The sequence below is a fragment of the Frankliniella occidentalis genome, unplaced genomic scaffold, assembly GCF_000697945.3.
Source record: "Frankliniella occidentalis isolate FOCC.00 unplaced genomic scaffold, Focc_3.1 Scaffold73, whole genome shotgun sequence".
In the NCBI taxonomy this organism is placed as follows: domain Eukaryota; kingdom Metazoa; phylum Arthropoda; class Insecta; order Thysanoptera; family Thripidae; genus Frankliniella; species Frankliniella occidentalis.
Genome location: NW_026267203.1, coordinates 937,563 through 962,743, shown reverse-complemented (window position 1 = coordinate 962,743; position 25,181 = coordinate 937,563). Strand labels below are relative to the sequence as shown.

General features: G+C 45.0%; 1 protein-coding gene and 2 non-coding genes across 7 annotated transcripts; all 3 read left to right on the top strand.

The window, feature by feature from the left end:
- Positions 1-1,188: 1,188 nt before the first annotated feature.
- LOC113208632 (uncharacterized) lies at positions 1,189-25,132 on the top strand. 5 transcript variants are annotated; one of them, XM_026425717.2, is made up of 30 exons: positions 1,189-1,347; positions 3,209-5,128; positions 5,208-7,869; positions 7,952-8,123; positions 8,213-8,407; positions 8,492-9,136; positions 9,208-9,432; positions 9,512-9,639; positions 9,723-9,911; positions 9,983-10,214; positions 10,294-10,536; positions 10,617-10,773; positions 10,919-11,126; positions 11,224-11,419; positions 11,497-11,958; positions 12,504-12,645; positions 12,736-12,968; positions 13,045-13,156; positions 13,233-13,410; positions 13,519-13,608; positions 14,010-14,213; positions 14,674-15,019; positions 15,898-15,990; positions 16,903-17,042; positions 17,118-17,260; positions 17,344-17,551; positions 17,648-20,585; positions 20,665-20,817; positions 20,899-21,069; positions 21,161-25,132. In XM_026425717.2, the coding sequence occupies exons 2-30, from the start codon at positions 3,328-3,330 to the stop codon at positions 23,663-23,665; spliced, it is 15,171 nt and encodes a 5,056-aa protein (XP_026281502.1). In that variant the 5' UTR covers positions 1,189-1,347; positions 3,209-3,327; the 3' UTR covers positions 23,666-25,132. The 5 variants fall into 5 exon arrangements, with proteins under 5 accessions (XP_026281502.1, XP_026281500.1, XP_026281504.1 ...); XM_026425715.2 differs by having other exon boundaries at positions 16,900-17,042; XM_026425716.2 differs by lacking the exon at positions 1,189-1,347 and adding an exon at positions 1,411-1,692 and having other exon boundaries at positions 16,900-17,042.
- LOC113208649 (small nucleolar RNA U6-53/MBII-28) lies at positions 12,008-12,090 on the top strand. The gene has a single exon (XR_003303523.1). It is a non-coding gene; the product is annotated as a small nucleolar RNA U6-53/MBII-28 (small nucleolar RNA).
- LOC113208648 (small nucleolar RNA U6-53/MBII-28) lies at positions 12,350-12,432 on the top strand. Its single transcript, XR_003303522.1, has one exon. It is a non-coding gene; the product is annotated as a small nucleolar RNA U6-53/MBII-28 (small nucleolar RNA).
- Positions 25,133-25,181: the final 49 nt, after the last annotated feature.

Here is a 25,181-nt window from a genome sequence, read left to right as displayed (position 1 = left end):
ATGCCAACGATTTAGAAGCTAAGCTCCCATGGGGATGGCGACTGCCACTTGCGGCCGCTAGGAGCGCTAATGGGCCATGAGTTCAACTCTCGCTTCGAGACCGCGCTTCCCCATTGTGTCATATGGGTAACAGTGGCATCGAATAAGTGCTTGTTTTAAAAGAAATTGACCGAAATCTCGGGACTTTTTTGTGTTAATGGGGACAATAGACATAGGGTGCATTTCTGACGAAGAGATGCAGAGGAAATTATTCGCCGTAATAAAGGGCGAGTCGTTTTAGTTGGGCCGACCTACCGCGGCTGCCGTGAGCCTTCCTCTCATCGTATTTTTGCTATAAAAACATGAAATAAATCATTTAATATTAAAATCTACGTCTGCCTGAGTGAAAGCATCCGATAAATGACAGTGCCCTTGCTAATTTAACGTTTATGTCATTGAGAGACGCTTTTTTTTTCCCTCGATTTGAACATACCGTTACCTGCCTTCGTTAATGTGATTTAACAGGTTATTTTTGACGGAATTGGAATGTTTCTTGACTTTAATCTATTATTTTCTATCCAATCTTACATCTAGTGTTAACCTTTACTCTCTATATTTCTTCCCCGTTTCGCAAACGCGTATTTCGGTACCCCTACAACAAGCAGAGTTTGAATCGCGCGCACCACAGTTGAACTCACAGCCCACTAGCGCCCTCTGCCCCGAGCTTCTCATATCGCCATCCCCATTTGTCCCAACTACGAAGTTAGTACACCGACATCATGAGAATACCAAGACGAGGCGATATCCTACATAGAAGGACAAATTGAAGTAATGCTATCAGTCATAGAGGGGCCAACAACTCCACGTTTTCGTCACCTAAACGATAAAACCATCCTAAACCCCTAAACGCTTCTCGCCGAGAGCATGTTGCAAGGAGATTTCTTTTAATAACAGAAAATGGGTCTATAGAGACAAACTCGAACTTCATGAACGTGGGACAATGACATTTTCATATCTCCCACGAACAAATTACAAAATTTTGATACAATTTCAATGAAATTGTGCCTTTTTTTTCTGCCGGCAGTAAATTTGAACCTGCGTTGTGTACAATGCATTGTGGGTAGGATCCTGACTAAATGCTTCTCTCCCATTGGCTGTTCGGTTTCCACATTTCTAATGCCCGTATGTAAGCTTAGCTCTCATTGGTCAGCTTTTACGAGGAAACACATACAGATGACATTATTCTGACCAATTAGATCGACGCTCTCAAAGCAATATGTGCTATTTTATGTGATACCTAAAGTAAGATGTGGGAAGAAGGAAGTTTTCATTAAATTTAGACTTGAACGCGTTGGATTCTAATTTATAGTAAGTAAAGGCGTTCTATGGTGGCGGAGTGAAGTAAAACAGTTTTGTAACCACGCCCTGGTTCGCGTTGTAGGCGCATAGCGCTGCCGGCGAAAACCCCGTTCACAGAATTATCGAGCGTTCTGTGGCACCCAAGCCGAAAGAGGACACTTCAAATGGCGTTCATAAAGTTCATTGTTCTTAGGGTCCCGCTAATTTTGCCGCAATGATAGGAAAAGAAAAGAGGAATTCTTCCGCCCTAGTTTTGTCCACGTCGAAGTTTTGTGTGGTGTATAAGTCCGCAGACATCGGCTTTGGCGGCCTGCCCCAATATCTGTGTGGTTAAAATTTGTGAAGTTGCCTCAGGTAGGCATAGGCTATGTGAATAGGTCAACCTACCGCTAACTATTTTAATAAGTTTGAATAGTGTAGCTGGGGCTTGTTGTTTTGGTGCTGGTAATTCGTGTATGTGGGATAAACGGCTACCGACTCTGCCTAGCCTCATTCGAAGCTGGGGTGTTGGATTTGTATTCCTCCTGTCAATCAGCTTTCGTTTCGTAAGTGCCTAAAACGTAGGCTTTAAACAGTGTTGTTTTGCGGAAATTTGACATTTAAAAAATTGGGATTTGTGTTTTTGTATCTCACTCCTTTAGTGACGCTCGCTATACCTGCGTAATAATAGTGTAATTTCGTCGCCAAATCTAACCTTACTAGGCTGTTTTGCATGATCGGTTCATTTGGGTTACCTACTTTGTGAAATATCAATGTCGGCGAAGTATTTGGGAAACTAAATCGTTTGTATTTCTGACGGGATTTATCCGTCTACCTTTTAAACACATTTTGGAAGAGTTCCACAAGTTATTGTGTTTAGTAACTCTAAATTCGCGCGCGTACGGTGGGAGTGCGGTATCTTCTGCCCCGACACCAAGCAAGTCGTGTATAAACATAGCGTGTATTGAAGGAGGAAACCCTCCCCGTATGTTTATATTTGCTAGAATTGAGACTTTCCATTATTTTCTGTGCTCTTTTGTTATTTGATTTTACTATTTGTGTAACTTTCGTTTTATTTTTACAAATTACTTCCCTAGTTAAGATGTGTTTGTTTTGAGTGTGCTTACTAACCTTTCATAAAGTTTTCAAGCCCTTTTATGTCACATTTTGTTCTACTTTTGGCTTACTCGACTTATTTTTACTGTTAAATAAGCTACATCCATAGAAAAAAAGTAAAAAAAGTAGTGTGTTTATTTTGATAATTCTAAATATTAAATTTCATGCATCATCATCAGCCAAAATGAAGATAGAAGAGTTTTGCTTCCTGGAGGGGGAGAGGTTATAGCTCTTACATTGCGACTGATCTGTAAGCGTATAGCTTTTCCCCTTCCATGTGGCATGTTTCATCAGGAATATTCTTCGTCATCCCTCAAGGGCTCGGAAACTGGAACAAATCAACCATCACCTAATCAATTAATTAGAATCATGGATTATTTTCTTTTCTGATATTAAAAATAGAGACAGTAATTTTTGTATTAATGTGACTAAATTTGAAGATTTTTTCTACTTAATGTCATTGATAAAAATCCATTCATTTGCCTAATTGTTAAGAATGTTGGTGCTTGTATATTTCACATTTTTAAGAATAGGCACCCACTTCTATCAGTGTTTTCTGTCTGCTTTGTGCTCACATCAAATTCAAATTGACTTGGATGTTTCCTGCAGGTTTTTTAATTATCACAGCTTACACCTTTTGCTATTGTGTTCTCTAACTAATCTATTGCCTGTGTTTAGCAAAAGCTGTTGTGATTGCTCAAATTTCTTCTGTACATATTGTAATTGATTTTGTGCTACATGGAACTAATGATGTCCTGTGTTGTTCTGTTTGCAGGCTGGCCTAGGCCGTGGTGCTGGATAAGGCCGGCTGGATTGACCATGGGAGTGGCAGCCACACCGATACACACGCACTCTGCTGCTGCTCCCAGCAGTTTCGGCACCCACGTTTAGAGGATGGACTCTTACGATCTGTTTGGTGAGGATGTCACTGGAAGCGTGCTGGCTGGGTTGGACCTGGGATCCAACAATTATGACCCATCGGCGGCAACAAGAGGCGGAGGTGACTACCAACAACAGCAGCAACAACAAGCTCCACCTTCACAGCAACAGCAGCAGTCGCAACAGCAGCAACATGCATACCCGTCAGGCGATGCAGGGGCTGCTGCAATTCAGAAGCAGCAATCCGCCTACATGCAGCAACACCCTTCCATGCAGAAACAGCCGTATCCTCACATGCCACAGGACTCACTTCAGAAGCAGTCAGCTGCCTATCCACATATGCAGCAGCCTCAAGCACAAGCTCAACAGCAAGAGTCACCCCTTCAGAAGCTTGCATCATTTGGGGGTGATTTCCCCGCGGGCTCTAATCATTTGGACCCATCTTCACAGGCCATGTACCACCAAAATCACAGCGGGTATGGTGATGCAGCAAGGCCCATCCATCCTTCCAGCGCAGCTTCAAGTATGAGTGGGGGCTATGTGAGGAGTATGGCTCCTCAGTCGCAGGCCCCAGGTCAATACGGATACAGTGGCATGGACAATATGTATTCAATCGATCAATCAATGGGTATGGGGGATTCCAGTAATATGCAAGGTTGGAATAGTGGTGCTAATTATAGACAACAAGCGCAACACTACAGTCAAATGGCTCAGGGAGGATACCGCCAGCCTCACATGGGCTATCAAGATCCAAGTGCTATGGGCAGCCAATCAAAGCTCCCTCCACAGCAATATCCAAATCAGCAGGGTATGATGGGTTCAATGATGCAACCCCATCAGAATATGCCTCCTACAAGCAATTATAGTCTTGCTCAGCAACAGCAACGGATGCCTCTTCATCAAGCATCGCAACAACAGCCTACCCAACAACAGCCTCCAAGCACTCAACAGCAGCAGTACCATGCACAAAATTCTCAAAGTATGAATTATCCTGCTGCAAGTGCATCATATGGCAGCTATGGATCAATGCATCAGGCTGGAGCAAGAATGCCGCATCATGTTCAGTATCCTGGTGGTCAATCTCAAATGCAAATGTCAGATATGACATCTGGGCAGAGCCAATCTTATGCGCAAGGCTTTACTGGCTTTGGACAACCACAATCAACTACCCAACAGCAGTCTCAGCAGGCCACACCACAGCAGCAACAGCAGCAAGCTTCATCTCAACCTCAATCTCAACCTTCACAGCCTGCCCAGCCGACTCCTCACTCACAGGCCCAGAGTCAGGGACCCCAAGCTGGGCAGCAACCAAGCCAGCCTATCATTCGGCCTATTGGTGTTGACGTAGGATCCACTCCGCAGTATCCTGCTGGTCAAAAAGGACCTCAAGGTGGCATAGGAGGAGCCAGCCCGCAGTACCGTGCTCCTTTTCCTCAATTGTCACCTCAAATGAGTCCTAGGCCACAACAACCTCAACAAATGTCGCCAAGACCTGTGATGTCTCCTGCCAAACCCAGTACTCTCTCACCTCATCCTCATGCAACTTTATCTCCTCGGCCCAAGTCTGCAACCCCAACACCACAATCCTCATTTCCTTCTCAACAGAGTACTTTACAACAGTTAGAGCAAATGGTGATGCCTCAGGTGGCACCTGGATCTGATTACCCTAGTTATGGGCCTCGTAGCCAAATGGGTCAGCCGCAATCATCTCCTTTAGGTGCACGCACCCCAGTATCACCGCAGTGGGGTCAACAAGGCAGTAATCGTTCTGCTTTTAGTATGAATGGAAGCATGGGAATGGTAGATTCACAGTCAGGTAAGTCATGAACTTTGCATCATTTTAATCCATTTACAACTAAGTTTACCTGTATTATACAAATGTTTGTCTTTTTCAGGCTCATCAACTCAGCCAGCCTCAGTTTCAGGGGCCACAGAATCAACGGGGACTACTGCACCTCAGCCTGAATACAGCCCTGCCCCAGGCACTCCGGCAAGTGCAGCAGAGAAAGAAGGGACCAAGACTAGCAGCTTGTCTGAACTGAACGGTCCACAGTCGCAGCCAACTGTGGATCCCAACAGCAGTCCAGCTGGTAGTGGACCTGACACTAGTAGCTTGATGAGCCATGGTACTATGAATCAGAGTTACCCGTCTAGTTATAGTGGCTACATGGGAGCCAATAGCATGCCTTACGGTAGTAAGGAGATGCACGGGAGCAGCGGACACGTCTACGCAGGGATGCCCCACGGGCCGCACGGGTCCGGCCCGGGTCACGGTCCCGGCCCAGGTCACGGGCCAGGACACGGTCCTGGATCACATGGGCCCTCGGGGCCGGGGGCCAGCTCCATGGACAGCATGCACGGCTCGATGTACGGCGCGCAGGGCCAGACAGCCCCTCAGTCTGCGCAGTCGATGGGCATGATGCCCGGAGAGTATCCATTCCAGGGTCCAATGAGCCACCAGCAAGAGATGGCGGCGCTGCAGCAGCAGATCCAAGAGCTGTACTGCATGCCGCCCGGGCCCGAGCACCAGAAGATCCCCCAGCTCCAGAACCGACTGGCCATTCTGCAGCGGCACGAGATTAGCGACCGGTGCAACGGAGGGCCGCAGTGCCTGCTGCAGCAGCAAGGCCTGTACGGCTACAGCCCCATGGAGAGCCCGTACCAGCCGCCGGCGCCCACCAGCGGCAGGGGCAAGGGCAGGGGCAAGTCCACCACGCCGAGGGCCAAGAAGCCGCGCTCCAAGAAGGCCCAGGCGGAGCTCGCCCTGCAGCAGCAGATAGAGGCAGAAGCAGCCGCAGCTGCAGCCGCCGCTGCTGCCGCGGCCGCCAACTACAACATGCCCGGCCCGGACATGGGTAGCCCGCCGTACCACCCTGGCATGCCCCCCGGACTAGCGGGGCACATGCCCATGTCGGGGCTCCCGCCTCACATGGGCGGCCCACCTCACATGGGCGGGCACATGCCTCCGCACATGTCACCTCATCACATGCCGGGTCCGGGACCCGGGCCCGGGCCTGGGCCAGGACCTGGGCCGGGCCCGGGACCCCTGCCTGGACTGTCGGGCCCGCCGGGGCCCCAGCCCGGACCGCCCTCGCGCATGGGGGGCCTCCTACCCCCTCACATGGGGGGGCCACCTGTCCCCGGGCCGCCGGGACCACCGGGCCCAGCTAGCCTACAGCCCGGCCAGATGATGTCCATGGGGCCCACGGGGCCCACGGGGCCCACGGGTCCTTTAGGCCCCACGGGGCCCACCGGGCCCACCGGACCGCCAGTGCCTCACCTCGGCCCCCCGCACGGGTCTCTGATGCAACCAGGGCCCCCACAAGTGCCCCAGCAGCAACCTCACCAGCAAGCTCCGCCTCAAGTCCAGCCCCAGGCACCACCTGCACCGCAGCCACAGCCCCCGCAGCCCCCTCAGCAGCAGCAGCAGCAGCAGCCACCGCAGCCGGCGCCGCAGCCGCATCAGCCCCCGCAGCCCAGCCCCCTGCAGGCGCCGACCCTGCAGTCGCAGCCCGTCCACCCGGCGTCTCTGGACACGCCCCCGCCGCTGCAGCCCCCGTCACTGACGCCTCAAATGCCCACTGAAGCGCCAATGAAGAGCGAGGCCGCGACTCCATCCCAGATGGACACCAACTTACAGTCGCCCCAGTTCGAACCCTCCCCTCCGGACACGAAGAGTGAGACGAGCACGCCCATTCCATCAGTGCCACCGCCAGACTTGAAACTCGACAATTCCAGTGACGCCACGTCCCAGGATCTTGGCCAACTTCCGGAGCCTTACTTAGCTCCTTCCTCAATGCAGCCTTCACCTAGCCTCCACTCACCCATGCAACCAACTCCTGGTTCGTCAGACTCAAAGTCAGAAGTGTCAACGTCAAGTGGCATTACACAGCCTCTTGAGTATCCCATGATGTCACAGCAATCAGGCCTTGAACCTGGTGAAATTCCCATGTATCCTAGTGGCCCTATGGGAGCTATGGGTCCAATGGGTCATATGGGACCCATGGGTCACATGGGTGGAATGGGTGGTCCAATTCCGTCTGGTGGATTGCCTTTTCCTGGACAGATACATGATGGACAGCTGTCAGATTATGATGGTGACAAGAAAAAGGGAGCACGGAAACCAAGGTCCAGAAAGCCAAAGGAACCCAAAGAGGCCAAAGAACCTAAAACTCCAAAGGCACCAAAGGAAAAGGCTCCAAAAGAGCCTAAAGCTCCTAAAGCAGCTAAGGAAGCAAAAACACCAAAAGAAAAGAAAAAGCGTGAAACTAAGACTTCAGGTGAGGAAAAAGCACCCAGAAGGCGAACTCCAAAGAAGAAACGAGATGATGAGGATGGAGTTGAAGATGATGATACAAATGTGGAGACTCCATTGCAAGCAGATGCAGATGCAGACGAAACTTCATCAATAGCCATGCCTGATGAAGATAATCCTGAAAGTGCCCCAGCAACTGACCCTGACACTACTCTAGATTCAACGCAAGAAGGCTCACCTCTGAAAAACAAGTCAAGATCAAGATCTAAACCCAAAGCGGGTGCTGCTACTAGATCCAAAAAGTATGTTAATTTTTCTAATTTTATTTTAATGAGTTGAGTTTCTTAACATTTTTAACTCACATTTACTGTTTTGTTTTTGTAGGAGCAGTGGTGGCAGTAGTGGCGGCGGCGGTGGTGGCGGCGGCGGTGGAGGTTCATCTTCCCGTCGTAAAAAGAGGAAGAAGGAATATGAAAAAGATGAAGATGAGGTTGATGATGTCTTGCTTGCTACTCCACCAGCCTCTCCAGAGGAAGATGCTGAAGGATCAGTTCTTGTAAGTGTAATTTGTTATACACCTTTCCAAATCTAGTATTTCAGTGCCATATGTAATTAACTGTGCCTTTTTTTTTTCTATGTGCTTAGAAACGTCGCTCAGCCAGAAATACTCATCGTAAGAAGTATGTTGATGATGACATGTTGCGTTTCTCTGATGATGAGGATAAAAATCCTAAAGAACCAAAGGAGCCCAAGGAACCTAAGCAACCTGTTGCCAAGGTGGAAAAGGGTGAAAAAGTGGAACCAGCCGAAGTGCCTATTAAACCCAATTATGTGTACATTGTAAGTAGTTTAAGGTACTTGTGAATTTACATATCTCATACAAGAGTGCGGATTTTTCTATAACATTCTGTCTTTTCTTTGTAGAACCCTGGTGAAGAGGATACAATGGTTGTGCAGCACATTCTGGCTGTTAGGAAGGGAAAGCGTGAATTGAGGAAGGACCCAGAACCTCAAATTCCTGCTGCGCCAGCTGAAAATGAAATGCCTGATTCCAGTGATAAGGTAGAAACAAAAGATGAATCTCCAAAAACTGAAACCTGTGATAATGGTGAAAAGCCTAAAGAAGATGAAGCAGAAAAGGAAAAGAGTGAAGATGTTGATGCTGTTAAAGCTGATGAAGAGACCACAAATGCCAGTGAGAAGGGTCAACCAGTGACAGATGAATCTAAGAAAACTGACCCAGAAGATGAGGGTGAAGCACAAGAAAAGGAAAAAGTGGATGACGATAAAGACCAAGATGATGACAAGGAGAAAAAGGTAGAGGCAGAGGAAGCAATTAAAAAGGAGGAGGATGGAAAGAAAGATGAAGAAAAGAAAGATGAAGAAAAGAATGATGATGAGAAGGAATGGGTTGAAGTTGATGAATTTTACGTGAAGTACAGAAACTTTTCTTATCTTCACTGTGAGTGGAAAACTGAAGAGGAACTTCTTAAGGGTGACAAAAGAGTGCAGGGAAAGATAAAACGTTTCATGCAGAAAATGTCTCATCTAACGAACATCTTTGAGAATGTAAGTGCTATAATTTACTTGTATTACTATGTCATTTCTGTTCCCTTTTTTACACTTGATATCCATTACAGCTTGAGGAGGACCCATTCAACCCTGATTATGTTGAGGTGGACAGAGTCCTTGATGTGACAGAACAGCAAGATCCAAATACTGGCCATTCAGTTAAGCATTATTTAGTGAAATGGCGCTCACTGCAGTATGAAGACTCCACTTGGGAGCTAGAGGAAGACGTTGATCCTCTGAAAATTGCAGAATTTGAACGATTCCGTAAAGTTCCTCCAAGAGACCAATGGAGGGTAAGAAAACATCTAGCAAGGAATTTATTTTTCTCTTCAATTACCCATGTCATTTTTAACACTGCTCCTCCTGTTGCAGCCTAAGAAGCGACCAGTTGCTGATGACTGGTGTCAGATGGATTCGTCTCCTACTTTTAAGAATGGGAACACATTGAGAGAATATCAGCTAGAGGGATTGAACTGGCTCATGTTTTCTTGGTATAATGGGTAAGTGAACATTTTCAGAACTCTTAGGAAAGTATTGAATGTAGCAATTGTTCATTATGTATTAAATTTTTCTGTACTTGCAGGCGAAATTGTATTTTAGCTGATGAAATGGGTCTAGGAAAAACTATCCAGTCCCTAACATTTGTGTATTCTGTATACAAGTATGGCATCAGAGGACCTTTCCTAGTTATTGCTCCTCTCTCAACAATTCCAAATTGGCAAAGGGAATTTGAAGCATGGACTGATCTTAATGTTGTTGTTTACCATGGATCGTAAGTCAACTCAACAAGTTTCCTGACAATTTAGCAATTCAGACCTTTTAATAATTTATTCTTCTTTTCAGGGGCGCAAGCCGAAATATGCTTATGGAGTACGAGCTCTACTACAGAAATGATAGGGGGCAGACCATTCGTGATATCCAAAAATTCAATGTCCTAATTACCACCTTTGAGATGATCATAACTGATGTTGCTGAACTGAAAAGTTTTAATTGGCGTCTTTGTGTCATTGACGAAGCTCACAGATTAAAGAATAGAAATTGCAAACTGTTGGAAGGTTTACGTTCATTGAAATTGGTATGTATATGTCTTGGAGAATTAATTATGGGTTTTAGCTATTATCTATGAGGTTGTTAATTATAAATTTACTTTGCAGGAACATCGAGTGCTGCTGTCTGGAACACCACTTCAAAATAATGTGAATGAACTTTTCTCCCTTCTTAACTTCCTGGAGCCTTCCCAGTTCACTAGCAGTGAAGCTTTCCTTCAAGACTTCGGTGCATTGAAATCAGAAACTGAAGTTAATAAACTTCAACTAGTGTTGAAACCAATGATGCTTCGTCGACTCAAAGAGGACGTTGAGAAGAGCATTGCTCCTAAAGAAGAAACAGTGGTAGAGGTAAATATCCTTGGCACCACAAGTAAGCATTAGAAATGTGTATTTAATTCCATTCTCACATCAATTATCTTCTGTGTTAGGTGGAACTTACAAATATTCAGAAAAAATACTACAGAGGTATTCTTGAAAGAAATTTCTCATTCCTTGCCAAAGGAACCACCTCTAATAATGTTCCCAATTTGATGAACACTATGATGGAACTTCGTAAATGTTGCATTCATCCTTACCTCCTGAATGGTAAGCATATGTTTGTTTTTTATTTTGTAGTTGAACTTGTGGCTCTTCTCAATATTGGTTAGACTATTTTGTCCTATTTTACTTTTTATTTTATTTATTTTTTTAATTTTTAAACCTAACTTCATTTGACATTTTCTTTCTGCAGGTGCTGAGGATCAAATCCAATGGGATTTTAAAATAGCCAGTGGAGAAGATCCAGATTCTTACTATAAGGCTCTTATCAGTTCCTCTGGTAAAATGGTGCTAATTGATAAGCTTCTCCCTAAACTGAAATCAAATGGCCACAGGGTCTTAATATTCAGTCAAATGGTACGGTGTTTGGATATTCTTGAAGACTACCTTGTGTATCAAAAGTAAGTTCGCTGGTTGCTTGTGAAACTCTGAAGTACTACTGCATTGAAATGTATGTATTTTCTTTACATGCTCTAACATTTTACCTCCCAATCTTAGGTACCCATTCGAAAGAATTGATGGTCGCATCAGAGGAAATCTACGTCAAGCTGCCATTGATAGATTTTGTAAACCGGATTCTGATAGATTTGTGTTTCTTCTGTGCACCAAGGCTGGTGGCCAGGGTATCAATTTAACTGCTGCTGACACTGTTATTATCTTTGACAGTGATTGGAACCCTCAGAACGATTTACAGGTTTGTTTATATTAATTTTGTGAATTATTAGTTATGTTCTTGTTAGTAAATACTAAGATACAAGACTTAATTTTCAGGCTCAAGCTCGCTGTCATCGTATTGGGCAACAGAAGATGGTGAAGGTGTATCGTTTACTTTGCCGCAACACCTATGAACGAGAAATGTTTGACAAAGCCTCTCTCAAGCTAGGTCTTGATAAGGCCATTCTACAGAGTATGAACACTTCTCAGAGTGGAAAAGACGCGGGTAATAGTAAACAGTTGACCAAGAAAGAAATTGAGGACCTGTTAAAGAAAGGAGCGTACGGAGCTATTATGGATGAAGACAATGATGCAGATAAATTCTGTGAAGAAGACATCGATCAAATTCTTGAAAGACGAACCCAGATCATTACCATTGAATCAGAGAAAGGATCCACCTTCTCCAAAGCCAGTTTTGCGTGCTCAACTGCCCGCCAAGATATCAATATTGATGATCCTGACTTCTGGACGAAGTGGGCAAAGAAAGCTGAGATTGATACTACTGAGAAATGTGAAGAGGTACGTTTTGCCTGTCTGTTGATTTTGCACCATAATATCTTGTGTACCTTCATAGTGATGTCTTGCCATGCTAATACTGAGGATGCTGTAGGTATTCGCTGAGTTCAAAGTTTCTCAAGTTATCTGAATGAAGGAACATAGGGTGTTATTGTAGACCTGTAATTTTGAGTAGATTTCTTACTTTGCACTGACCACACTGACCAACATTGCTTTAAACAGTTTTACTTAAATATTCAATTAAATATTCATTATGCTCCATGAATCTTATTATGATGTTTTACCATGCTAATTCTGAGGGTGCTTTAGGCATTCGCTGAATTCTAACTGTGATCTGAATGATTATTTGTGGAGTTTAACAAATTAGTTCTCTTAAGTCTTTTTTTATGAACCTCCATGATGATGTCTAGCCATGCTAATACTGAGGATGCTTTAGGCATTCGCTGAGTTAAACTTTTCTCATAATATCTGAATGGAGGCTGTTTCGCGTAAAATGTCTTGCAATTCATTGTTTGACTTTCATTCATTTTACTATGTTTTTATTGCAGGAAAATTTGGTGATTTCTGAACCAAGGCGACGAACTCAGATCAAGAGATATGGGCATGATGAATCAACCCTCAATATGTCTGAACTGGAATCGTCTAATTCTGATTCTGATGAGGGAGAAGAGGAAGGCCTTGGAAGAAGAGGTAGTTGAACAAGAAACAATCATTCATAGTTTTGCATTTGTTGCCTTCATAAAGTATCACTTTGGCTCATGTTTCTGTTTTTGTGTGCAGGTCGAAAAGGTAATAAGCTTTCTAAGAGCAAAGATAAGAAACATCGGAGACCAGATGACTATGTACCTAGAGAAGGCGAAATTGCGTATGGAAGCTGGGATAGAAGTGAGTGTTTCAAAGTTGAGCGTGGCCTTCTTACTTTTGGATGGGGAAGATGGCAGGAATGTTTGTCAATTAGCCAGTTCCGCAAAGGCTGGACTGACAGAGCGTTTGAAGACTGCGCTAGGGTCATTGTAAGTACTTACTCTTGGTACAGAATATTTATCATGGATACCATTTAGTGCATTACTTAATTGAACCCTCTTTCAGCTTTTGTTCTGCCTACGGTTTTACCGTGGAGATGAGAAAATCCGAGCTTTCATTTGGGATCTTATTACGCCTACAGAGAATGGACAAACAGTCATCCACAAAAATCACATGGGTAAGTAATCTATTTTTCATTTAAATCCGTCTGAAAGCAAACTGTTACCGAACTACAATGCGCACAATTTTAACAGGATTAAATTCTCCTGTCCCTCGAGGTGGTCGCAAACCCAAGAAAATGAAATCTAAAGATGGGCGTAACTTTGGTCAAAATAATATGGATAAAGACCATTGGAGTAGTAGTGAAAAATATGATGGTGACATTTACTTGGAGCCAACATACAAGAAGCATCTTCTTCGTCATGCTAACAAGTAAGTTACTTCATTTCAAAAGGGAAGAACTACTTGCTGAATTTACTGCTGTAATTTCAAATCTTTGTGTTATCTTAATTGTGTAATTCATTTTTTCCTCTTTTGCAGAGTTTTGCTTAGAGTGCGGTTGTTGTATTACATCAAGCATGAAGTTCTTGCTGAGGTGTTGGACCAAATATCTGATAACGTCCCTGTCAGGTAATACAACATTCTGTCTTTCAATTACCTATTAGATCTTGCTTATGCTCACACAGCCCATGCCTCCCATCGCACACACATGGCACCTGAACTTTTTAGCTCTTTTATATCTGGCCAGCTTATCTAAAATGACTAGTGCTTGCTGTCTGTATCTCGTTTCCCTTGAGTATTCAATTATTCCAATTGTGGAGCTCTCTAGAGAAAAAGTAAATGAACCCAATTCTTGTAATCTAATCTTGTTATTTGTGTTTAAATTATCTTCAAATTACTGGTGTTCCAGACACTTTGCTTTGCCATACTGTGCTTTGCCACTATTGTATTCTTCTCTTGTTAGATTTTCAAGCGATATAATTTGCTTAGCGCCTTTACTGATATTTTGCTGTATTCATGCATTTTTTCAGTGCCTTGCCGGTATATCCACCCCCGTGTGAACTGCTCCCTGTGCATTGGTGGGATTCAGATGCTGACCGTTCTCTCCTGGTTGGTACATTTAAGCATGGGTATGAAAACTATGCTGCTATGAGAAACGACCCAGCCCTAGGATTCCTCGCTCGTCTAGGTCCCCTGGATCCAGGTTCTGCTATACTTGGTGAAAGTAGTTCTCTGTAAGTATAGCTCAAATTACATTTTTACTAATTTTTAAGAATTGTACGAAGAGAATCTCATGGTTATCTGTTTTTGTACTCTCAAGACGTGTGTAGTTGATATTTAAAAATTAGTTTTTATTTAGTTGACAATCAATGTAGTTTCTCTACAGGATGCATTAACATAATCTCCTCAAGATAGAATTTCTTTTAAGTTTCAAAGTTACTTGCTTCCTATTTATTCTACCCTACCTTTTGAGCTGCTGTTCATTGCTTCAGCTTCTATAAATAATACAGTTTTTCAGTTTCTCCATTCTTTGCTTGTCAATTGAATATAGGTGGCATGTGAGGAGATCTCTCTTGACAATACTCCCTTGGCTCTGATTGGGAACATCTTATGAGCCATTTTTTTTTTAACACAAGTTAGTTAGTTATCTTGTGTTTATTCTTCAGTCCTGTAATTTAATTTCTTTCCTTGCAGGCAAGATGAAGATAAACTGAGTGATGAAGAGGATGAAGGGCTAGAAAGACGGGGACGTTTGAAAGGAATTTTAAAGACCCCTGAAGATGCAGAGGATTCAAAGGATGCCAATGGGTCTGAAACTTCAAATACAGGGAAATCAGATGATGGCGAGTCAAAGCCAAGTTCTGCTGCTCCTCAATCCCCTGCTTCTGAATCTCAAGCCAATGACGAATCAAAGTCTCTCAACACTCAAGATATGGAGTGGCCATCTGCTGTCGACCTGAACACTCGGTTGCGTCGTGTCATTACAGCCTATCAGCGAAACTTCAAAAAGCAAGAACTTATGCAAATGCAGAAAGCCAAGGTATGTTATACATCAATTTTACTTGTCATCCAACGAATTGTCTTGTCTTTCATGGGATTGATACATGCAGTTATTTGATCAGAACTTCCCTGAACAATGTTATTGGTAATGCAAAGCCTAATTCAAGGTGATGTTATGAAAGTTCCAGATCATTGGGATTTATTAATACATATTTTATTGCTCATTTAGAGACGGCAGAAGTGAATTCCCCGTCTATCTAGCTGTTCTTTCCCCCCTCCTCCCCTTTTTTTCATAAAGTCAGTGAATGCGTGATTTGCCTTTGTGCTCTTCATTGGTAAACTTGAAGTTCTTATTTATGGTTTCTTTCTACTCTCTTCTGCTAGTTTGTAGTTCTGTGTACCAAGTGCTAGTAGATTGTTTTGCGCATTCTTTGGGAATGTTTTTCTTTGCTGTTTATAAATGAAACTTTTCAGGTGTGACTTGAAAGTGAAGTAGAAAAAATTGTTGTTTGCCAGTAATGTTTGTGATTTGAAGTATGATTCTAAATATTTAACTATCTAGGAGTACAGTCAAGAATAAAGTTTTTTGGTGGAGGATTATTGAGCATGCAAGTAGTTTATCAATCATAGGTAGCTAATTTGCCTCAGAAGTTGTTTATGAAAGTTTTTATTTCGGGTACATTTAAATGAAGAGATTGCCTTTTATTTTTATCATAATTTTCATGTATCTTAGCTCATTCTCTAGTTCAACTGACCGCTGTTTTCTAGCTAAAGTTTGACTATCTTGACTATATCATTCAAAAACAACAAAAAAAAATAATTAGGATGTTCTCTTGTTAAAGAAGTGACAAGAGTTAGTGTGGATATTTGTGCATGATAATGTCCCTGTAGTTGACCAAGCTGTCCATGTTGTTGTAGCAACGAGGGGTAGAGGGAGAGCAGCATGCTGTCTTGAGAGACGCTCTGAACACACCCGGAGTGGACTTTCAGCAGCTAGCCATGTATTTATGGGTAAAGTATCTTCATTTAAAAACCCACATTGTTTGCATGGCTCCTGCATGCCCTAGCTGATATTTTCTTTCTTTTTTTTTTCTGTTGCTTGTAGCTTATATCAGTAACAGTGAAGAGCATAAACGCCTGTTCTCACCTTGTGGTTTCTGTCTATCCACATCCATTCATGTACCTCTTAAGATTTCTCTCTAAGATTAACAGCTTAAGACACAAGTAACACCCCTTCAACATGTCCTCTTTTTGTAATTTTATGCTGGATTGTGTGCAAAACCTCCTCTATTGAATTTGTTTTATACCTTCTGATGATCCTTACTAAAACCATACTATATTCTTGATTTTTCTGCCAAATTTGGATACTCTAAAAAGTAAGTAAAACACATGGTTCTTGGCTTTGCTTCCTTCTTGCTGCCTGCACTCAATCTTAGCTCAAGTTACAGCTCAGCCATTTAATTCAATGCCAAGTGCTTTTTGCTGCTCTTTTTAATTCCTATTTGCTGTCTGGCAGTGAAGGAACTCTCCCTTACATCCTTTAATCTATGCCTCATTCTACTCAATCTTTACTACACAGCTTATTGATTCTATTTTCCCAATTCAGTTATGAGCTATTAACAAATAATATGTAAATTCACTTCCAAGCTATATGAATACCATAGCTTGTACTACTTATAGATTGTATTTTCATCAACCGAGCAAACTCTTTGTAGTTTCTGCTTACTCAACCTAATACTAGTCCGAATACTGCTGCTGCTATTTATGCTAAAGCTTTTCTCATTATGGTGTGAAAAGACACCAAATTGCTTCCATTATAGTCAATATATATACTTTCCAATATGTTCAAGTGAATCCAATTAGTATGACTATCCTTAAATATTATGCAATTTACTAAAAGTTCTTGTCTTTTATTTGCAGAAGATGGAACGTCGAGAAAAGATAGAGCAAATTGTGAGGGAGAGAGAACGCCAGCGCCTTGATTGCAGCCAGAGGAAATGGTCTAGACGGGAAGAGGCTGATTTCCTGAGAGCCATCTCCATGTATGGGGTTGAAATTGATCGGTATGTGCCTATTATTTGATGCCCTAAACTTCCTTTTCAGCTCAATTGGATACTTATGTTTACCTCTTTTTACAGGAAAAGTGGTCAGTTTGATTGGTCAAAGTTCCGATTAATGGCCCATCTAGAGAAAAAGTATGACGATACCATGACTGAATACTATCGAGCATTTTGTGCTATGCTGAAACGAACTTGCGGTGTTAAACTAAATGCTGAAGAAGGTATGTATATTTGTGTATTTGATTTACGCTTACTTAGAAGGAAGCAAGAGTTAAATCAATTTATCTTTGTTTTCTTCTTTTAGAACAAAGTGACATGGCTGTGGAACCTTTAAGTGAGGAAAGAGCCAGGAAGGTGCTTGACCGAATGGAGTTAATGAGCAAAATTCGGGAAGACATCCTCCATCATCCTAAACTAGATGAACGTCTCAAACTTTGCAAGACATCTGCTGACATGCCTGAGTGGTGGATTCCAGGTCGACATGATAAAGATCTTCTTGCTGGAGTTGCCAAGTATGTTATCACTTGCTAAAAAATGTTATCATAACATGGTTCAACAGTTTTTCACCACTCTAGCATCTATTAATTGTTCATTGTGCTTTCTTTCAGACATGGACTTGTGCGCACTGACCACTACATTCTGAATGATCCAGAATTATCTTTCCAGAAGATAATTCGTAAACTCCTAGTTGGGGAATCTCTTACCAGCTCTGCTAAAGTAAAGAAAGAACCTGAACAGGAAAGTAAAAATTCAGCGACTGGAATGAAACTTGAGCGTCCAGAGGATATCCTCCGAATGGATAAGGGTGAAATTCTGGTTAAGCTTGAGAAAGGTGAAGGTACTCTGAGCATTGAAAAACTTGGAGTGAAGCCAGAAGTTGATATGGCTGTGAAATCTGAAAAAGAGGATGTCAAACCTCCTGTAGTTAAAACTGAGCCTGATGACAATACTGACAAAGCCAAACAGAACCTTGACAAGGCTGATTCTGAACCCAAGATAGATCTTGAAGAAAAAGAAGTACAACCTAAAGTAGAAGCCAATGATTTGAGTGCCAAGGAAGTAGAAGGGAGCAACACTGAAACTAGCTCTAAAATTGAGAAAACTCCTGAAAACACTGATACTCCTAAGGAACTAGCAGCAGATGAAATCAAGTCATCTGAAGAGAAAATGACTGAGGGTGAAACTGAAGAAAAGGCTGATATCAACACTGAAGTGAAGGAAAAGAAGACTGTTGAAGATGAAGAAATGGAAGTTGAAACTAGTGGAGCAAAGGACGAGGTGAAGGAAAAAGAGACTTCTTCTGAAACCCAGGCTGTTCCCACAGATGAGAAGGAGCCAGAGGAACCAAAGGTTGCTCAGGAGGAAGAGAAGCAATCCACTTCAACAGAGAGTGAAGAGAAACCTTCCGATGAGGCATCTAAAGATTCTAAGACTGAAAACCTAGATGTGGATATGGCTGATGTAGCAAAAGATGATAAAATTGACGAAAAAGGAGCAGAAAAAACAGAGGAGGAGGAGAGTATTGCAGAGAAAGTTGAAAAAGTGCCTGAAAAGACAGAGGTTACCGAAGATTCTACAGAGGGAAAGAAGGATGAACAAACAGAAGAGGAAACTGTTGAAACAGGCAAAGAAAAGGAGGAAAGCCCCACTGACAAGGCTGAAAGTGATGGTAAAATTGAGAAAGAGTCTTCAAAGGAAGGGAGCAAGACTGTGGATGAAGAGCCTAAAAAGGATGTGAAAATAGGTTCACCTTCATCAAAGGAGGAAACTGTTGACACCAAAGATGTTACTGATGGGGTCAAATCTTCATCTGGTGGCCCTGATGTTAAAATAGAGAAGGAAATCCACGGGAAAGTTCAATCAGAATTGAAAGCTCTGTATCCCGATATTGAGGTAGTCCATCCTCTATCACGTCTTCCGGAAATTGACACAATAGTTCTTGATTCTCAAAAGGTTCCGTCATCCCAAGCCACTACAGTTAAACAGTCCTTTACTCCAAAGCCCACTTTTGGAAGTCAACCAGCCTCATTCAACCAGCAGACTTTTGCACAAATTCAACAATCCCTCCAAGGCATGAACAGTGCTCAAGCTCTGCAGCAATTGCAATCCATGGACAAGCTGGACCCCTCTGTATCCCAGCTTCTTGCTCAAAGCTTCCAGAGTCAGATCAAGTGGCCCAAAGACATGGCCATTGAAGCTCGTTTGCAGCATATTGTGCATTGTGTGGAGAAAGGTGAATGGCCTGTGTCAAGAAACTTCTCAGTTTTCCAGTCAACAGTGCCTCAGTTACCTGTTGTTTTGCCTCCCGGAGTTACAGCAACTATTCCTAACAATCACAATTCCGGTCTTGATGTCGATCTTTCGTACATCGAGACAGTGAACGACAGGCGGGATGGTGCCTCAACACCATACTCTGACAGTTCTGATGTCATAACTATCACCACTGACAATGGCTCTATGTCTTCTCAGTACAATCAGTTCATACGGAAGAGGAAGAGACACATTGCCATTGATGTGGAAACTGAAAGAGCCAAGCTCCATGCCTTACTTAACAGTACAAATTCTTCAAATCAACACCAGTCTTCCCACATGGGCTACAGAACAGAGAGAGACAGGTTTGATAGACAAGATAGAAATGATAGACATTATGAAAGGCCCTATGATCGTCAGCAGCAACAAAGAGAGCAGATGGAACGCCAGCAGCGTCAGTACAAGGAGCTAGAACGCCATCAGCTTCTTGATAGACATCAGCTCGACCGAGTTCAGCAATCTGATAGAAGACAACCTACACCTCAACCCAAGCAGTCACCTCTCTCTTGGGATGACGAATCTCCCTCTGATGACTCTCGTAGGTCTACACCAGCTCATCAGCCGCCGCCTGCTCATCAGCAGGGTCCAAGGGTGATATCAATGCCATATGATCTTGGTAAATTTACGATGCCTAACAAGCCCAAGCCTACACCTCCACCCACAGCCTCACCAGCGCCCAGTCCATCTAGTAGTAGTGGCGCTATGGATTTGTCTGGACCTCCCAAGTCAAAGACTCCAAGTGAAGACTCTTATGGGGCAGGTGGGGAAGATGAAGCCCAAGACTTCTCTATGGGCAGGAAACGTAAGAGCAGCAAACTGGATGACATGTTGGGTAAGCTAATGCAGAAGAAGAATGTACCTGTCCCAGCAGATGAACCTGTTGTTGGAAAGGAAATGAAACGCAGAAAATTGGATGAGATTGTCATGGGCTTATCAGCAGCCAAGGATACTATGCAGAAGCGGCGATCGCCCACACCCATGATCCCTCCCGGAGTTACTGTTACTCCGGCGTCGTCGTCATCTAGGACACCAACTCCTACTCACTCGTCTTCTGGGTCCTCAAACAAACCTCCATTTTCAATCACTGTTACTTCAGTTCAGCACCCACATTCTTCCTCAAATCAGTCATCATCTCGTAATACTTCAAGCAGCAATACAAGCAGCAGCGCCAACCTTGCCAAGGACTCCTACTCATACCTTGCTCAAGCAGAGCAACACAACCTGCTGCTGAAACAGGTAAAATTCTGATTCTGATAAATATACTTTCATTTGTCATTGATTTGTTGCTGAAAATTACCTTAAAATTCATTTACAGCACCAGTTGCAACAGCAAATTCTGCAGCAGCAGAAACTCTTGCAGAGTACCACATCGAGCTCTGCACAGCGTAAGGCCTACGAGCAAATCCTTGCAGATGTGAACAAGGCTGCAGAACTAAGCAAAATCAACTCCTACTCGCATGATGCCAAGGTAAAGAAATGTTTGAAAATGTTGATTACGCTTTCACAATATTTTGATGACTGCTTTCTCACTTACCTTGTGTAATTTCAGGTGAATAAATGGCTTTCTGAGCAAGCTGCTGCTGAGGCTGCCGCTGCTGCAGGCCTGGGAGATTTCTTGCCCAGGAAGAGGAGACCTCGCGTTGATCCCACCTTACTTGACTGGAAAAAGCTGACCGGGGAGGAAAATGTGTCTGTTATCAATAGATTAACAGGAAAGAAGGTGGGTTGATAGATTGGTTGATAGATAGGTAAGATGTTTCTCACTCATGCGTGCAATCGTCACAAACGTATTTCGTTTTCTTTTTCTCTAGCTGACGGGCAACAAGGCGCCTCCGCTGAAGCACCTCGCCGCCTGGCTGCTCGAGAACCCCATGTTCGACGTGGACCCCAAGTGGGCCGAGCTGGTGAAGGAGCGGGGGAACCTGCCTCACGACCTGCAGAAGAGGGTGCCCGGCGGCGAGCGCAAGAAGCCCGGGCGGCCGCCCATCATGGCCAGCCCGACGAGCCAGGCCGCGTCCAGCAGCGCGTCCGCCCTGAACTACCAGGGCCTGGGCTCGCTCAACCCCAGCCTGCTCAGCATGGCGCAGAGCAACTTCCTCCTGCCCTTCGCCGGCCTGCCCAACATGAACGCGGCCGCCTTGGGCAGCATGGGCGGGCTGGGCAACCTCAGCAACCTCGGCCTATCCAGCTCGCTGTTCGCCAACCTGGCGAGCCTGGGGCTCCCCGGCCTGTCCGGCATGGACGCGGCCGCGTTGACGGAGCTGCTGGCCTCGGCCGGCACGACAGCCACCCCAACCTCCGGCTCGTCGGCCAGCATGTCCTCCAAGAAGACGGACTCGCACGGCGACAAGGATCGCGATCGCAGGGATGACCGTTCGCGCGATCAGGAGCGCTCTCGTGACCGAGGGTCAAGTTCTACCATGACGAGCTCGAGCGCGGCGACGAGCACGAGCAACTCCAAGACGTCGTCCAGCGCCTCGTCGATGCCCTTCATGTTCCCCAACCCGAACCTCCTGTACTCGCCGCTGGGTCTCGGGGGCCTCAACCCGTTCAGCTACGACGCGCTGGCGCAGGTGGGACTCCTGAACGGGAGCCTCGCCAGCACGGCGACCACCTCTTCCAGCTCGAGCATGTCGCGCTCGAGCTCGTCGGCGGCCAAGACCCAGAGCAGCAGCAGCAGAACGTCGGCGCCCATCACCTCGGCGTCCACCGTGGCCGCGAACAACCGGCACCAGCGGGAGGCTCTAGAGCGGCAGCAGCAGCTGCAGTCGTTCCTGCTCCCACAGGACACGAAGCTCTTGGAGAGCCTGAGCAGCAAGTCATCCAGGCTGGGCTCCGACGCGTCCAGAGCGGACGACCGTGGGGCGCGGCGGTCCAAGGCGGAGGCCGACAACCTGCGCCACCTCATGGCCGGCGCTGGCATGTCGCCCTTGGCCTACACGTCGAGCGACAGCAAGCGCGGCAGCTCTGCCAGCCAGGGCCTGGAGGCCTCCATGATCAACAGGCTGTACGACTCAGTGACGGAGCAGATGCGCTCGGACCCCAGGATGAGGGAAGCCCTGGAGAGCATGACGAGGGGCTCGTCGAGCAGCAAGGACGCCATGAAGGACGTCATGATGAAGACGGCCCTCGAGAGCTTGACGCACTCGTCCTCTCGGGGCGGCAGCAGTAGTAGCAGCACGGACCCGTACGCCAAGTCCCGGGAGTTGGTCATGAAGGAGGCCATGGACAAGTACGGCCACGTTCCGACGGATCTGCTCATCGGGAGGAGTGACAGGAGCATGGGGTCCAGCTCGGAGAGGAGCAGTGACCGTGGGGCCACCGACTCGACCTCAAAGCGTCCCCGGGACGCCGTGGTGAAGGAGGCGTTGGAGAGCCTGGGCCAGAGCTTGGCTTCGGGTGCTCTCGCCAAGCAGAGCCGAGAGGCCATTCAGATGGCAAGCCTGCTCGGGAATCCTTCGTGGGACCTCGTGATGCGCGGAGCTGGGACCGACGATCGGAAGAGAAAAACTGCAGAGGCTCCCATGGAGCTGATCTCGCCAAGCAAGGGCGAGAGTAGATCAAGTGGGGACAGATCTAGAGACGATAGGTTAGACAAGGAAGACAGGGTGAAGGACATGAGGTCCAGGAAGGAGGATGAAAGATCTTGGTCTGAAGAGAAGTCGAGGAGACAAGAAGCCGAAATGAGAAAAGCTTCGGACGACAAAGGAAAGGCGAGGGCACTGGACGCCCACGACCTGACAAAGGGCGACCTGGCCGACCTGTCCCGGAAACTACCGGCCTCGGACCTTTCCATTACCGTGACCGAGAGAAGTAGCAAGCACAGCAGGGAAGTTGTCGGTGAGGTGAGCGACATTCCAAGCGAGCGGCCTTCGAAGCGCCCGCGAGAGGCGGACGACGCTGGAGAGGCCGCCGTCCTGGACATGGCGGCGTCGTCCAAGAGGGCGAGGGAGGAGAAGGTCGAGGACGCTGCTCAGGACAAAGTGGCCGTCGAGGACGCGCCGCCCCCAGCAGGCGACACCGTTCCGGAGAGTGCGCCGGACGCCAAGAACTCCGAGCTGGAGGCCCCTCCTGGGCAAGAGGAGGCCGACAACGAGGAGCAGGGCAAGGCGCGAGGTGTTCGCCGGCGCGGAGGCAGTAGTAGCAGCAGCAAGGGCAAGTCCCCCGAGGACGACTCGCTTGTGGAGCGGAAGGTGTTGCGCAGCAGTGCTGGCCGAGCTGCGGCGGCCGCGGCTGCGCGCGCTGCACGCGAGCAGGCGGCGTCCACCACCGGGACCGGCCGCTCGAGGGAGGAGTCAGAATCTGATGAGGCATAGGCGGAACTTGCCATCACTAGAATCTTGAAAACTTCTATTTTCACTTTTGTATCATAATGTTTGTTTTTTAGAATTAATAGACTTCGATGCAAAAATGTGTCTTTTTAATGAAATGAAGTGTGTATAGTCTAAATTCTTCTCCATATTCAATTTTAAATTGTCTTGTTTTTATTGTCTGAGAGTTGGGTGTATGTGCTGCTAGCTTATTGTGTCCCATTGTTTATCTCCTGTATATTTTGATATCTTTTAATCTTTAAGGTGGTGTACGTAGAGCTGTTGAGGTTACGTTTACCGAGCATGGCTGTGTTGTGGAAGGGGAGCAGCAATAGTCTTATTGCATTCACAATGTGGCTACAATGCCACTTAGTTCCCAGTTTTTATCCATAAATTTTAGCTCATTTGTTTGTGCTGCTTCTTCTTCCCAACCAAACACATTGCCATGTTGCGTATTGTATATAATCATAAATTTTTGCATCAAAGTCTTGTATTTCTTTTCTAGTTATTTGACTGTGCATTCTGTGATAGCCTTTCCTCCTCAGAAAAGTTGAATATTTAACTGGTAGTGTGTATGATGAACAATTGTGGAGCTGGAGGCCATTTTGAGTCCTATTCTTTGGCTTCTATTTATTTAGCCAAAAAATAAAAGATTATCACTGTAGTATTCTTTTTTATATAATATATATATACATAATACATATATAAATATATGTTTATTTTGGGGACAAATGGACTTGTTTTAAGGTTGCCTTTTTTTCCGTTTTAAAGAAAACTGACGTTTCTAGCTTGGAACTATTTCTTAATTTATTTGTCTGTTGACCAGTCTAACTGCCTGCCCATGTGTTTAAATGATTAATGTTACAGTATTGGTGATGTAAGGCGCATTGTTTAAGCGCATGTCAGGTGATTGAATCAATTTTGTATTGTTCTTGTCCAAAAGTGTGTTGTGAAATGTACATAGCTAGTGCTGTAAGCTTGCTCTGATCATGAATTTAGGAATTGTAAACATGTAAAGAAGTGGATGTGACTTGAACTTACATATTGCAGCAGCAGCTAAGATGAGAAAAATCATTAGGATGAAATTGTTGCATAGTGTTATTAGTATTTATATTCAACGTACAATCAAAGCTTAAGAGAAATGAATTTCCAACCCATATGAACTTTGTACAGAAAAGTACTATTTGAGTGTGCACATTTTATTTGCAAATATATCCTTACACCTATTTTATTTTTCTGAGAGCTTTGTTCAGGATACCCATCAATCCCATGCTTTCCAATTGATACAGGCACATCACAACTTGCTACTCTATAGCTTGGTTCAAGGCTCTTCCATCTTATCTCTTTTTCTTTTTTTTTTTTCTACAACAGGCTTAGCTTCATGTGTAAACTTGGTGTCTAAAATATTTACCCTTGGCTGCTGGGTAAATAAGTGTTATGAAACTATTGATAATAAATACTCTTACAGTATTATATTAGTTGTTTGTTTTTCATCCTTTTACTTTTCACCCAAAGTAGAAGA